General features: G+C 46.6%; 2 protein-coding genes across 2 annotated transcripts; one reads left to right on the top strand and one right to left on the bottom strand.

Annotated features, from left to right (window-relative positions):
- Positions 1-6,535: 6,535 nt before the first annotated feature.
- LOC136510406 (transcription factor MYB2-like) lies at positions 6,536-7,114 on the top strand. Its single transcript, XM_066504864.1, has one exon. The coding sequence runs from the start codon at positions 6,536-6,538 to the stop codon at positions 7,112-7,114; it is 579 nt and encodes a 192-aa protein (XP_066360961.1).
- A 348-nt stretch (positions 7,115-7,462) lies between these two features.
- LOC136510405 (uncharacterized mitochondrial protein AtMg00810-like) lies at positions 7,463-8,530 on the bottom strand. Its single transcript, XM_066504863.1, has one exon. It carries the CDS (start codon positions 8,528-8,530, stop codon positions 7,463-7,465), a length of 1,068 nt encoding a protein of 355 aa, XP_066360960.1.
- Between the last annotated feature and the right edge of the window lie 6,134 nt (positions 8,531-14,664).

Genomic DNA, 14,664 nt, shown 5'->3' with positions numbered 1-14,664 from the left:
TTATTATTATTTACACTATGTTAAATATTTATACGGTAAAACAAAAGAGTTTAGGTTACAGATTTTTCTTATGTACAATAATGCAAAACCAGGTCCAGTAATTCTTTTTGTAATTTTTTTGCTAATATTTTATTTACTAGGCAATTAACAGCTCTCTGCATATTTATATAAAAGAAATATATAAAAAAGGAAAAACTTCTAGAAACTGGTAGGAAGCCAAACTGCAGCCCACCTTTACTCCCGGGTGGATCAACCACCCGGGACTAAAGATGGGCTGTGTTTTCTCGGCCCGCCAAAATTCCCTTTACTCCCGGGCCATGGCTGCACCCGGGACTAAAGGTCAGACTTTTAGTCCCAGTTCTAACCATCACCTAGGACTAAAAGTCCTTTAGTCCCGGACTGTGGCTTCACCCGGGACTAAAGGTCCCCCTATATACCGCCCCCTCTCTTTCCCCCTCCATCATCTCTTGTTCTTCGCTGAGAGCCACTGCACCACCACTGCTCCTCATCGCCTCCAGCACCACCTCCACACACACGCACCTCTCTCGCCGTCTCCACCGGTGGCCCGGCTCACGCCTCTCCTGTTCGAGCGTGACGCGCAGATCCAAATCCACCACCGTCGTCCTCACCCTCACCCAGATATGATCTGGAACCACCTCGCTCGTCCTTGCTGGAGCGCGTGTCGTCCTTGTCCTCACCGGAGCGCGCCCGAGCCTTCCCCGTGCTGCCGCACCTTCGAGGACGAGGAGCCCCAGAGCCTTCCCCGCGCTGCCTCACTGGAGCACGCCTGAGCCTTCACCACGCTGCCTCACCAGAGCACGCCCCCGCGCTGCCTCATCGGAGCGCGCCCAAGCCTTCCCCATGCTGAGCGTCCCTGGCCCGAGCGACGCCGTAGCGGAGGAGCCGCCCAAGCCGACACACCGCCAAGGATGAGGAGCCCCGGAGCCATCAATTGGGTCTATGTTTTGCTCGTTTTGATTTCTTGCGGCTTGACATCAATTGGGTCTATGTTTGGAAGACGATGACTAGGGCTCATTTGATCTCTTGTATGTGCCTGTCAGTAGCATGAATTATGAATGAACCGTCAAACAAGGCAACCTAAATGACGCTCAGCGCTGGTGAAACCCCGTCGGATCGGATCGACAAGCGACGGCTTACGTGATCTTAGAAGATGTGTGAGGTCATGAGAGCGTGTGTTTTTTCTCAATTTTATCGAGCAGGTCACTTAGAATTAATTTTTTCATGAAACGCCCGCGAGCTCGCCAATGTTGAGCAGGTCACTTAGAATTAATTTTTCCATGAAATGAAATACTTAGAAATCATGCCTTTTATTTTTTAGAATTAATTTTTCCATGAAATGAAATACTTACAAAATAGTTAGAAAATTGTAGAAAATCCGTACTAGTTGAACTTGTGGACCGTGTTCATCTTGGCTAGCATGTTCTCTGCCAAGCGGTAACGGACGTCAAGGAGGAGCTTTGATTCTATGAGGGAGAGCAACAACGGTCGTGGAAGACCGTGTTCCCTTCCTCGTAGAATCGGAGCTCTTCCGTGGCCAAGTACGGTGCCGCCCGGTGGAGAAATGCTTGCCAAGATGTTCACGTAAGCAAGGTCAACTAGTACGGATGGTTATTTATTTAAACATGTTTTTGAGCTAGAATTTGATGGATATTTGATAACTTCAGACCTACAAATGTCATCTACAAATGTTACTATCCTCGAGGTGGCACGTCCTGCAGGAGTCCATTTCATAGATATAGTTTTTATTTTTTATAGATATATCTAGTGGTGTAAAAGCTAGATGGCTGCCCCGAGAGACAACATGGATGAAGAAATGATGGATATTATCAACACCGGCACTCAATTTGCCGATGGTGACCAACAGGATGTAGATGACAGGAGTCAATACCTGGCTCTTAAAAATAACCAAGAAAATATTGTGCAAGAAAATACCGGCGAGGTATATATATTTATATGTATATTTGAATATTATATATATATTTGAATATCTATCATCTATTATGTGTACACATGATATTTATTTATTCTTTTTTATACGTAGCCCTCTGGATAGACGACCACAACGGCGAAAAGCAAAAATATTTGAGGCCCGAAAAAGCCATTGGAGGGGCGCTACATAATATCGGAATTCAATATCGAGACAGGCGAACCACTTGGTCCACATGCAAGGAAATTCGTGCAACACTATGGGTACCTTGTAAGGGACAGACTTCCGATCAGTGCCCGTGAATGGAAGCAAAAGATCAACGAGCCTCATGTTAGTTTAGTCTCTGATCTTGATAAGAATTTAATTTGGGATGATATCCTTCAACATTTCACGTTGCAAGCGGATGAATATGATGATATCAACGATGATGAATTGAAGGAGCTAGTTCAAAAGTGGGCTATGAAGAAGATGGGCATACAATTCTAGACTTGGAAGAAATCCCTATACATGAAATACGTCAAGAAGAACCTAATGCCCAATTTCAATACTAGGGGCCCGCTCGTGAAGTTGAGGCCCTACTAGAATGATTTTGTATAGTACAAGACATCGGAAGAGGGTGAGGAATGGGTGAGAAGGAACCAAGAGAATGCCCGACAGAAGGTATACCACCATGGCATGGGATCAGGTGGCTATGCGACTGCCATTCCCAAGTGAGAAAAAATGGAAGCGGACATTCTTGCCAAGGGTATCACACCAGAATCACTCAATTTGCCCAAACGCGTGAAGAATTGATTTTTCGCTCATGGGGGAAGACTGGACCTAGAGACCGGGAAGCTGGTTCATGGCCCAAAACTCGAAAGAGCAACACAAAGATTTTCTTATACTCTACAAGCTAAAGCTATTGGTGTGTTCAGGCCCAATAGAGAGAAGGATGAACTGACGTATGCCATCGGGACTGCTGAACACAGTTTCCAAACGAGAGGTTTAGGATAGAACATTTCTTAGGAGCATGGTTTCCCTAACGACAGATATACCTACAGAAGCCGGTAGAGAAGGAAGGATGAGGAAGCAGCGTGGATCAGCAAGCTAGAGGCATATGTTCGTGAGTCACGGGAGGCGTTGCTTCAAGCACAGGAGCGCAAAAAAGACATGCAAGCTAGAATGCAGGACGAAATCATAAAGCAAAGGCAAATAGCAATGAGTTCCCAAAGGCAGGCATCAGATCCAGGAATCAACATTAATATTAGCCCCCCTGATCAGTTGAAAAGCAGCTGCGCTTCCACGGAGTTGCCAAATCAAGATGACGCAATCCTACGTTTCCCTGTGGATGACATCACTGCACCGTTTACATCATGTGAGCTACATATTCCAAAAGAGAATGCCACAATCATGGTGGCTCTCGGTGTTTTTTCTCCTCCAGATCCTACCAAGACACCAAGAATCCATGGAGCAATAATACCATCTGGATATGTTAGCGTCTCAGTGGATAGAGTTAACAAAGGTTTTAGTGATCTGGCTCTTGACATTCCAGGAGGTGATGGGGAGAAGACTCTAGGAGAAGTAGAGAAGAGATTCATACTATGGCACAAGTGCTACATCATTATTCCTGGGGTCTCTAGTCCACCGCCGCTTCCTCAACTGCCAGACAATAGGTGTGGACAAAAGTGAACGAAACAATTTTTTCACTAATTTTCTATTGACATGCATGATTAATAATAACAATTTTTTATACCTAATTAATCTTTTTTGTACTCACACAGCAGGGCCTCCGCCAACCTAAGTCCAATTATTCAATCTCTAGATCATCATAGTGCTCCGGGCAATGATTTTGCAACGCCGCCACCTCTGCCACCTCCAAGGAGGTCTCCAACGCCTCCAAAGAGGTCTCTAACGCCTCCAAAGAGGTCTCCAACGGCTGCCTCGCCTCCCTTCATGACCAAGAAGCAGCCAGCTCCTAAGAGGTCTGCCCCGCAAATGAAGCCGTTGGCCCACCAGCCGGCAAAGAAGAAAGCCTCCTCTAATCCATTTATTCCCCAAAAACTGTCTTACGAGAAAAGTGAAAAGGAATTAAATGCTGCAGTATAAAAAGATGTGAACAGTTTCTTCGAAAAAGTAAAAAAGTAACGAGAAGCGAGGGAGAACTCGGAGAAACCGTACTTCTACCTACCTCTAGATCTTCTAAGAAAGAAGGTGGACCAGAAAAAGCGGGAATCTCAAAAGACCCTGCCAAAATCAAACTACGATCGCTCTCTCACCAAGTCATTTGAGGCGACGCAGAAAAAGACTAGAGCTGGGAAATGTGTTGCACAACTCGGACAACAATCGCAATAATCAGTCCCCCTCTTGTCATTCGTAATGAATATGGTTCAAACTTAGACTTACTGGACGTCGATTTTGAGGACCTAGTTCTGTTTTATGAGGATACTGGTTTGGACCTTGCCCAAGTGCTCGCTGAAGGACCATCTGCTCCGAAAGTGGATCCTTGGAAGAAATTTGAACATGGAAAGAGTCTACACAACTCTGAGGCCTTAGGTGAACTGGGTACGCAAATGTACCTGATAAACAAGTGGTACATGGTGGCGTGTGAACGGGGAGAGACCTTTGTTTCTGTCAGAGTTAGAAACCAACATTACTTCCATGGCGATGACGTTATATATGTCGAGTTTTTAGAATTACACCAACTATGCCACCTGGACTCTCTCGACAAAAGTCTCATTAGTTGCTATTGTCTGTAAGTGTGATTATTTTCTACTATTAAAGTGTATATATATAAAGCTACATGTATATATATAAATTATATATCCTCACACTATATTTTTATATATGCAGATATGAGATGATAGAACTCAGAAAGAGAAAGGATAATGATGTTGGTTTCGTTGATCCAAATGTCGTATTCAAACACCCTACTCCCTCGCCTCAATGAAAAGCTGAACTCGAGAAAAATCTCATGAGGTTCTTAGTGAACCAACAAAACAAGGACATACTCTTCCCCTACAACTTCAAGTGAGTGTTAAATAATTAATGTCGATCATATGGACATTTGTTCAATTATTTGCTTACTAGCTAAGCTATCTCCCATATATATATATGTTGACTCTAGTTAATGTCGATCATATTTGTGTATAAAAACATATGCAGCAATCACTGGATATTGATGGTCATCGATATGGCCAATAGTCGGTTGAGCATCTTAGACTCGTTAAGATAAGAGCAAACAGAGTACCAAGACATGATAGATATTATCCAAGGGTAATTTGGTCTCTCTAGCAACTATATATACCCTGATCTCTTAACTGCAACAATTATTAAATGCCAAATTAATTTTTTATTTTATTGGACGCAGTGTTTGGAAAAGTTTCATTGAGGAACACCATATGAAATATTGCAAAGTGCCACTAGATGTAATCGCACACAAAGTAAGTACTAGCTACATTTATATATATATATATATATATATATATATATATATATATATATATATATATATATATATAATTCAATTAACACCATGCATGCTTTCAATTCACCGGATCTTTTTTCTCGTAAAAGTGGGTTCTGAGGCAAGAACAGAGGACCAACTACTGCGGATACTATGTTTGCGAGTTCATCATGGCGTACTAAAAAAGAACTCCTGAAGAGATCCTCAAAGTACGTTATATAAATATATTCATATATTCACAATTTCTTTTATTGCTCATATATATAAGTAATCACGTGACCAACACACACATATATATATATATATATATATTAATACTTTTCCTTTAACTTCTATTGAAGACTCTATGGTTGAAGGAAAAAGTCATACGACATGACCAACTGAAAGCAATTTAAGAGGCCATAGCAAGATTTCTTAAGGACCAGGTCTTAAACCCCGTCGACGAGTTCTACAATGACATGAACGAAACATGGAAGCCAAACCAGATGGAGTGAATTTGTTATCCCAAGGATATGATAGAATATACAATGCAAGCTTTATTTGTAATATATATATATACATATTATATGTACATAAAATAACGTACAATATATGTATATGCATGTAATATATACGTTAGTTTCATACTTTAGTTTGTACAAAATATTCGAACATTATAAACGTGTAGAATACGTATATTATTAGCAGCGTAGAATGCGTATTCGAAAACCTATTCGAAAACCAAAACAAATCATCAATTGAAAAAAAAAACATTTAGTCCTGGTTGGTAATACCAACCGAGACTAAACGACCGGCCCACGTGACCAGGCCAGGATGTCTCTTTAGCCCTGGTTGGTATTACCAACCGGAGGCCCTTTAGTCCCGGTTGGTATTACCAACCGGACCTTTAGTCCTGGGCGTGAAACCGGGACTAAAGGAGGGACCCTTTAGTCCCAGATTCGTTCTCCTGGTTGAGAAACCAGGATTGAAGGAGTTTCCCAACCGGGAGTACAGCTTGTTTAGTGATCGTCGTCCATCTTTTTCTTGCTCTTCATCACCCGCCATTTATATATTCTACTGTACTACTTGAAGAAAGCACGAGCGAGCACAGACACCGCAGCTGATCGAGCTCACTCATCGGCTTATCCGATCCACCACTGGCTAGCATGGACTACATGGACATGGCCATGGCCATGGTGGGCTTGGAGGACCTGGACCAGGTGCTGGCCGTGAGCCCCGCCGGGAGCTTGGCGATGTCCTCCGCTCCTGCCGCCGCCGCCGCAGCACCAGCAGCCGCCGCCAACACCGACCTCCAGAGGGGCCTCTGGACGGTGGATGAGGACATCCTGCTCGTGAACTACATCGCCGCCCACGGCGAGGGCCGCTGGAACTCGCTCGCCCGCTCCGTGGGCCTGAAGCGCACGGGCAAGAGCTGCCGCCTCCGGTGGCTCAACTACCAGCGGTCCGACATGCGGCGGGGCAACATCACCGCGAAGGAGCAGCTGCTGATCCTGGTCCTGCACTCGTGCTGGGGCAACCGCTGGTCCAAGATCGCGCAGCACCTCCCTAGGCACACGGACAACGAGATCAAGAACTACTGGCGCACCCACGTGCAGAAGCACGCCAGGCACCTCCGCTGCGATGTCAACAGCGCACACTTCCGCCACGTCGTGCGACACATCTGGATCCCGCGCTGTAGAAACCAGAATCGATCACAAGCACCAGATTTCTCAATGGCTACCTAAGAACACGAAGAACAGTGGAGGAGCACGATAAAACCGCTGTGTTCCAGAGGTCAAAGCTATTTTTCTCAGATAGTAGTTTACACCACTTTTAGAATACAAAATGACAGAAGGAGACACACACACCAGCGTTCCCTTAGCTTAACTAGCTATTACACACACGCTAATTCGAAAATGAAAAGATACAACCGCCCTGCGCTAACTGCACACGACGACATCCACAATCTCCTGAGCACGGTCACCACCGGTCAGTTGCCCGCTCCACTCTGTAGTTTGAATTTGGCGTCTCCCACCCATCCTGCCACAGCTGCTTGAAGGCGCCAACCTGTGATTACGCCAACAATCTCCCCCCTAATCCAGGTTGAAGCTGAGATCACGAACTCCCATTAGATGCCTCATCGTTGCTAGTGAGCAAGCCAGCAAAGGCTTGGCCAGAGCATCAGCCCTCTGCACATTGGTGCACACTCTACGCACCACAATCTGACCCCGTTCCACACACTCCCTGATGAAATGATACTTGGTGTCTATGTGCTTACTACGCCCATGAAAGACTAGGTTCTTCATCAGGGCAATAGCAGAATTATTATCAACATACAGTGTCACTGCTCCCTTCTTCCTTCCAGTCAGCTCGGCTAAGAGACTTCTCAGCCATAAGGCCTGCATTGCTGCTGCAGTTGCAGCCATAAACTCAGACTCATAAGAAGAGAGTGCTACTGTCTTTTGTTTGTGAGAACACCAAGTAATCAAGCTATCATTCAGGTAGAACGCCATTCCTCCGGTACTTCTTCTCCCAATCACATCTGCTGCCAAATCACTATCAGAGTACCTAGTGATCACCTCTGGCTTGCCCTCCTGAGTATACACCAACCCAAGATCAATGGTTCCTTTCAAGTACCTGAGTATTTGTTTCACTGCCTTCAAATGCATCACAGTTGGCTTTTCCATGAACCTACTTGCTACTCCAACTGAGAAAGCCAAGTCAGGTCTTGTATGCAACAAGTATCTCAGACATCCTATGATTCTTCTGTAATTGGTTGCATCAGTTCTTTCTCCCTGTTTGTCTGCATGCAATTTCATTCTAGGCTCCATAGGATACTTAGTTGGATTACAATCCCCCATGCTAAACTGTGCAAGAACTTTCTTTGCATATCCTGCCTGCTTTATGGTTAGAAACTCCTTTTCTTGATCTACCTCTATTCCAAGATAGAAAGACAAGAGACCTAGATCACTCATTTCAAACTCTGCTGTCATCTGCTGTTTGAATTTTCTAATTTCACTTGGTTCCTCTCCAGTAACTATCAGGTCATCAACATACACCCCCAATATCAAATTGGTCCTACCAGTACCCCTGGTATACACTGCTTGTTCACTGATGCACCTTGCAAAACCAAGTTTCTTCAGAGATCTATCCAGTCTCATATTCCAGGCTCTTGGAGCCTGCTTCAGACCATAAAGTGCCTTGCTCAACCTGAGAACACAATGCTCCTTTCCCTTCACTGCATATCCCTCAGGCTACTGCACATAAACTTCTTCCTGCAATTCACCATGAAGAAATGCTGATTTTACATTAAGGTGATGGACCTCCCAGCCCCTGTTTGCAGCCATAGCCAAAATGAACTTTACTGTGTCTAATCTGGCAACAGGTGCAAACACTTCTTCATAGTCCACACCATGCTTCTGCACATATCCCTTGGCCACTAGCCTTGCTTTGTGCTTTACAACTTCTCCTTCAGCATTTTTCTTCAACTTGAATACCCACTTGAGCCCAATTGCCTTGTGCCCAACAGGAAGTTTGGACAATTTCCATGTCCCATTCTTCTCTATGGACTGAATTTCCTTGTCCATTGCCTCCACCCACTGTGGATCACCAACTGCTTCCCCAAAACTGGTTGGCTCTTCTATCTCTGCAAGAAGTGCTTCACCATCTTGATCTGACAACAATTCAATCTCACTGGTTTCTTCATAGATATCCCCAATAGCTCTGAATCTTTGGGGTTCATCATCTGAACTGTAGTCTGATGCTTCTAGCACATCCTGCACCCACCCAGAACCTTGAGCTGAATCTGAGTTCTCCACTACACCAGAGTTCTCCACTCCTGTAGAATTCTCCAATCCAACAGACCCATCTGGTTCTAAATTTTCTCCAACACCTTGGACTGTATTTTCTTCTTGTGCTGACACTGCCTGTTCTCCACTAGCATCAGCAGCTATTTGTGCAGGTAACACCCCTGCGACATTCTGATCAAACCAATCAGTAATAGATTCCACAAACTCCCCTTCCACCTGAAACTCGTCCACTCTCACATTCTTATCACCCCAACTCCATCTCACACCCTCTTCAAACTTAACATCTCTGCGAACATGGATTTTGTTTTTCAGAGGGTCAAGTAGTCTATGTGCCTTAGAGCCCTCCTCCACACCAAGATAAACTACCTTCTGACTCCTGTCATCTAGCTTCTTCAAGTGTGGTGTTGTGATCTTCATGTGAGCTAAACACCCAAAAACTTTCAGATGGCCCAAGTGTGGCTTCCTACCAACCCAGCACTCATATGGTGTCTTCTCCTGCAATGCTTTGGTAGGCAATCTGTTAAGCAAGTAGACAGCATGTCTCACTGTCTCTCCCCAGTATTTCCCGGTACATTCATACTCTTCATCATGGTCCTAGCCATCTCAACTATAGTTATGTTTCTTCTCTCCACTACACCATTTTGCTGTGGTGTATATGGAGCTATGAGTTGCCTTATGATCCCAGCTGTTTCACATATCCCTACAAAAACACCTGACAGAAACTCCCCCACGGTCTAAACGCAGAACCTTGATTTTCTCCCCCACTGAGTTCTCTGCTTCTGCCTTGAACATACTCAGTGCAGCAGTGGCTTGATCTTTTGATTTCAGCATATACATTACCATCCATCTAGAGTAATCATCAACAAACAGTATGAAATATTTGTTACCAGCAGCTGTCGAGGGGGTGATCGGTCCACAGAGATCAACATGGACGAGCTCTAGTGGCTTCTTGGCTCTGAAACTTGACGCCTTTAGGAATGGATCGCACGTCTGCTTCCCTACCAAACATGGATGACACAGCTGTTTAGGATAGCTAATCCGTGGCACTCCACCAGCCAACTCCTTCTCCCCCACCATCTTCAGTGCACCAAAGTTGACATGGCCAAGTCAACCATGCCAGAGCCATGTCGGCTCCTCAATGCTCCCCATCAAGCACTCTAGCGCTACAGGCTTCAAGTCCACCTTGTACAACCTGTTCAGGGATCTCTGAACCTTCATCAATAGCCTCTGAGGATTTTGTCGAACACCTCCAGCACGCCATCATCCATGACCACCATGTACCCACTCTCCGTGAGTTGTCCGAGACTCACCAGATTACTCCTGAGCTTGGGGATGTAGTAGACGTCTCGGAGCAAACACTAACTCCCATCTCGGCATCTGAAGAGAATAGATCCCTTCCCTTCTATCTGCACACTAGAGCCATCTCCGAATCTCACCCTCCCGGTCACCCCTCCATCTAGCTCCAGGAATTTCTTGAGATCTCCGGTCATATGATTACTGGCCCCGTTGTCCAGGTACCAGGTGTTGCCGGATAGCTCCCCGCCTCCGGTCAGATGCAGCTCCATCTGCTCCTCTACTACTGCAAGCATCAACGCTGGCTCTATCTCCGCCCAAGCGTGATGCACCTCCTCATCTTTCTTCTCTCCAGGACACCGGTTGGCATAATGACCCTATTGCTTACACTTGAAACACTGAATGTGGCTTTTATCCATCTTGCCATTCCCAGCATTCTCCCTGCCTCGACCTTCTCCATGCCCTCCTTGGCCTTTGCCTCGTCCCCGGCCTCTGCCTCGGCTGCCCTCCGATGTTCTGCTTCTACCCGACGAATCACCGGTGGCCTTCCTCTGCCTCTCCTCCCACTCTGACTGAGTGAAGAGTAACTGTCCGCCTTCAGTCTTCGGACTCCCTGCTCCCCACCGAGTTCTTTCTTCAAAGGTCTTCAAACGCCCCACTGCTTCTTCGAACTGCACTGTCTTGAGATCATAGAATTGCTCTATGCCGGCAACAACATTGATGAATTTCTCCAGGACAGTGTCGAACAATTTCTTCACCATCGCCATATCCTCCAACGTGCCGCCCAAATTGCTGAACTTGACTGACATGCCAGCCAGCTTTCCTGCATAATCATCGAGCGCCTCATCTTCCCCCATCTTCAGAGCGTCGAACTCGCTCTTGAGCGTTTGGAGCCGTGCATCCCTGACACGCTCCGCACCCATGAATCTTGACTTCAGACAATCCCAAACCTCCTTGCCCGTCTTCTTCTTCGCCACCTGCATCAGCAGATCATTCGGCAAGCACTGCAATAGATGTGCCTGCACCTTCTTGTCTTTGCTGCTCTGATCTGCCATCTGCGTCGTCGACGTCCCCTCGGGCGGTTCTACCACCTCCCAGACGCCTTGATCCTCCATGATCGCCTGGACTCGAATGCTCCAGCTTGTGTAGTTCATGGCCGTCAATGGAGGGTAGTTGTACCGCCCATGATCGCCACGACTGCCGCCGCCGTCGCCTCCAGAACTCCGATCACTCATCGCGGAATGATCAACTCAACGCACGCACACTTCTGGGTTGTGATTCGGCTATGATACCACGTGTAGAAACAAGAATCGATCACAAGCACCAGATTTCTCAGTGGCTACCTAAGAACACGAAGAACAGTGGAGGAGCCCGCTAAAACCGCTGTGTTCCAGAGGTCAGAGCTATTTTTCTTAGATAGCAGTTTACACCTCTTTGAGAATACAAAATGACAGAAGGAGACACACACACCAGCGTTCCCTTAGCTTAACTAGCTATTACACACACGCTAATTCAAAAATGAACACGATCTCCTGAGCGCGGTCACCACCGGTCAGTTGCCTGCTCCACTCTATAGTTTGAATTTGGCGTCTCCCGCCCATCCTGCCACAGCTGCTCGAAGGCGCCAACCTGTGATTACGCCAACACGCGCCTCCGAGAGCGCGCCCTGGCCGATCTCGAGGACCAGCTGCATCCGCCTGTTGCGGCGGTGGCGCCCGTGCCCGTCATCCAAGCGGCGCCGGCGACCAACATGGCCAGCGCAGCACCCGCGTGTTATAATTACGCGACGGCCGCCACGGCTTGTTGCAGCAGCGAGGCGCCCACCACGGCGTGCCAGCGGCAAGTGAAGCTCACCACCACCACCAATACTACAGCGCGGAGCCAGCAGGCTGGACGGCATCGGCCACGGCTCTGAGCCCCCACGACGCCTCCTGCACACTGTGCCCGTCGTTACTCACGGCGCATTACGCTGCAGCTTACACTTACACCTCGAAGGTCATGGCAACCCTGACTAACGACCAAGACTGCGGGCTAATGATGACTGACGAGGTGTTCGCCGGGTAGACCTGGTTTGGGGATTTCGAGGACGGCCTCCTGGATGACCTTTGCTTACAGCAGCTGTGCTGAGCTCACCATGCATGCATACCCACAGTGATGGATCCCGAAACGGGCTGCGCCCAGGGCTAACTATAAGGCTACTTATTAGCGGTAGACTATTACATATAACATAGTTTTAAAGAAGACAAATAACGATATTGATTCATCGATCAGACAGCTCAAATAATAGGCTCAAACAATACAGAGAACATTGAGGCTATAAAAATACCAAATAAAGAGCCTTACATGGCAAAAAAAACCCATATATGCATGCCTTCATGATTCACACCACTTGTACCGACATCCTCGACACTACATAATTAATTTTAAAATGTCAGTTCTTTGATGCATCTTTCTTCTTTCTTACTATAGTATCTTTCCATTCAAGCGTTCTGGCTTCTGTGCCCTAAGATATGAATTGTTGCAGCTGCAAAGTAACATTCGATGAACAACGAAAAATTAGAAATCTAGGGAGTAGGGAGTATGGTATGGAGTAGGGATCTAGAGTTCTGCTAGATCTCACCTGCCTGCCTGCCGCAGTCTTGCTGGCTCGCTGCCATGGCAGAGTGGGGGCCTGGCCGCCTGTGGGAGTGGGAGGCGCCAGGGCCGAGGTGGCCAGGGACCGCGGCCGGTGCCTGGTGAGCCGGTGTGGCCGCCTGGCCGGATCACCGGGCAGCGGGCGATGCCCCGGCCAGCCGCCGGCGGGGGCAGGCGCACGCCCGCGCGGCTGTGCAGTGCGGGGCAGTTTCCGGGGCGCCGGTGCGGGACTGCGGGAGCCGGCACATCATAGGAGGAGGAGGGCCAAGTGCATTTTCTCCTGCAATGTCGTTGTTGCGCAGATAAATTAAAATGTGATCCATGCAAGTGCCTCCCGGAACGTACATTGTGCACTGGGCTGATCAATAAAATTTGCTGGAGTTGATGCGAATTCAGCTTTTGATGTTGTTTCTTTACTTTTGTGAAATCTAAGATGAAGCGAGTTTGGCAACTGGGGACCCTTTTCTTGAGCTGGATGAGCCCGAGCTAGGCTCTGTTGTATCGATAAATCTGTTAGGCCCATATCTGTGTGGCCCAAGCTACAAAAAGATTCTAATGCCCATGGTATGGAGCCCAAGTTACTAACAGTGTGTGACTCTGGGCTGCAATGAACATGAATTAGGGGGCCCAAGCTACACACAAGATCCGTGGGTAGTAGTGGATCCATTTGTGCGTGTGGACCATGAACCAATTTTAACAAAATACAAAAATGAGAGTTTTAAATAAATGGTACAATAAGCAATAGAGTTTGCACTTAACACATGGATACAAAAAATATAGCAATTAATAAGATAAAAACTCAAATGCCAAAAAAAATCATAGACTTGTGACATCCGACACATTGGAAGGATCATGTGACCATATGCATTATCATATAGAGTTTTTGTTGATTCAGACAACAACACAAGCACTAGAGCTAACATATATACTAAGATGTGTTAGACAGGCTCTAATAGGTCCTAGGAATGCAAAGAAGAAGCGGTGCGAGAGCGGCGACTGGAGAAGAAATAGAGCCAAAACATGCTAGTATGCAAAAGTTGCACATGCCAGATGGGCCACAAGTACAAGAGGCACTGTGAAGATTCTTGAGACATCGTTTGGAAGGTTCCCTCCAAGCTTCAATGGTATCTACAAACCCCCTAAGGGTAATGCTAGAACCCCAATCTCAATTCCCCCATCTTAATCGCCCCCCATCTTAATCGCAAAATTCAGCTTTCTTGATGTTTCCTTGGACTGTTCTGAAGTGCCTTTGACTGTTCCAAAAATCAGGTCAAACACTAGTTGACCAGTCAACACGACTGACTAAACAGTGTCCTGTTGGACTATCCGCGACGACACTTAGGCGGCAGACATGCATTAGGATGAGCTGTCCTCCTCTCTCTCTCCCATGGCCCACATGTCAGCTCGAACATTGACTAGGAGTTGTGTTTCGGCAACTGATCCTAGGGATAAATCTTCGTCTCCAGTGTTTGGCCTCTCTTGGTTTGCCCTTTTGAGTTTTAGCATTGTACTTATTTTGTGTAGACTTTACTTTCTTTCCTAGACTGCTATAGACTAGT

This window comes from Miscanthus floridulus, chromosome 16, assembly GCF_019320115.1.
Source record: "Miscanthus floridulus cultivar M001 chromosome 16, ASM1932011v1, whole genome shotgun sequence".
NCBI classification, from domain to species: Eukaryota; Viridiplantae; Streptophyta; class Magnoliopsida; order Poales; family Poaceae; genus Miscanthus; species Miscanthus floridulus.
The sequence above is the reverse complement of the archived record's forward strand: the minus strand, read 5'-3'. Positions and strand labels throughout refer to the sequence as shown.

Excerpts from the sequence above, each read along its gene's own strand:
- LOC136510406 (XM_066504864.1), top strand. The coding sequence starts at position 6,536 with ATGGACTACATGGACATGGCCATGGCCATGGTGGGCTTGGAGGACCTG.
- LOC136510405 (XM_066504863.1), bottom strand. The coding sequence starts at position 8,530 with ATGAGACTGGATAGATCTCTGAAGAAACTTGGTTTTGCAAGGTGCATC.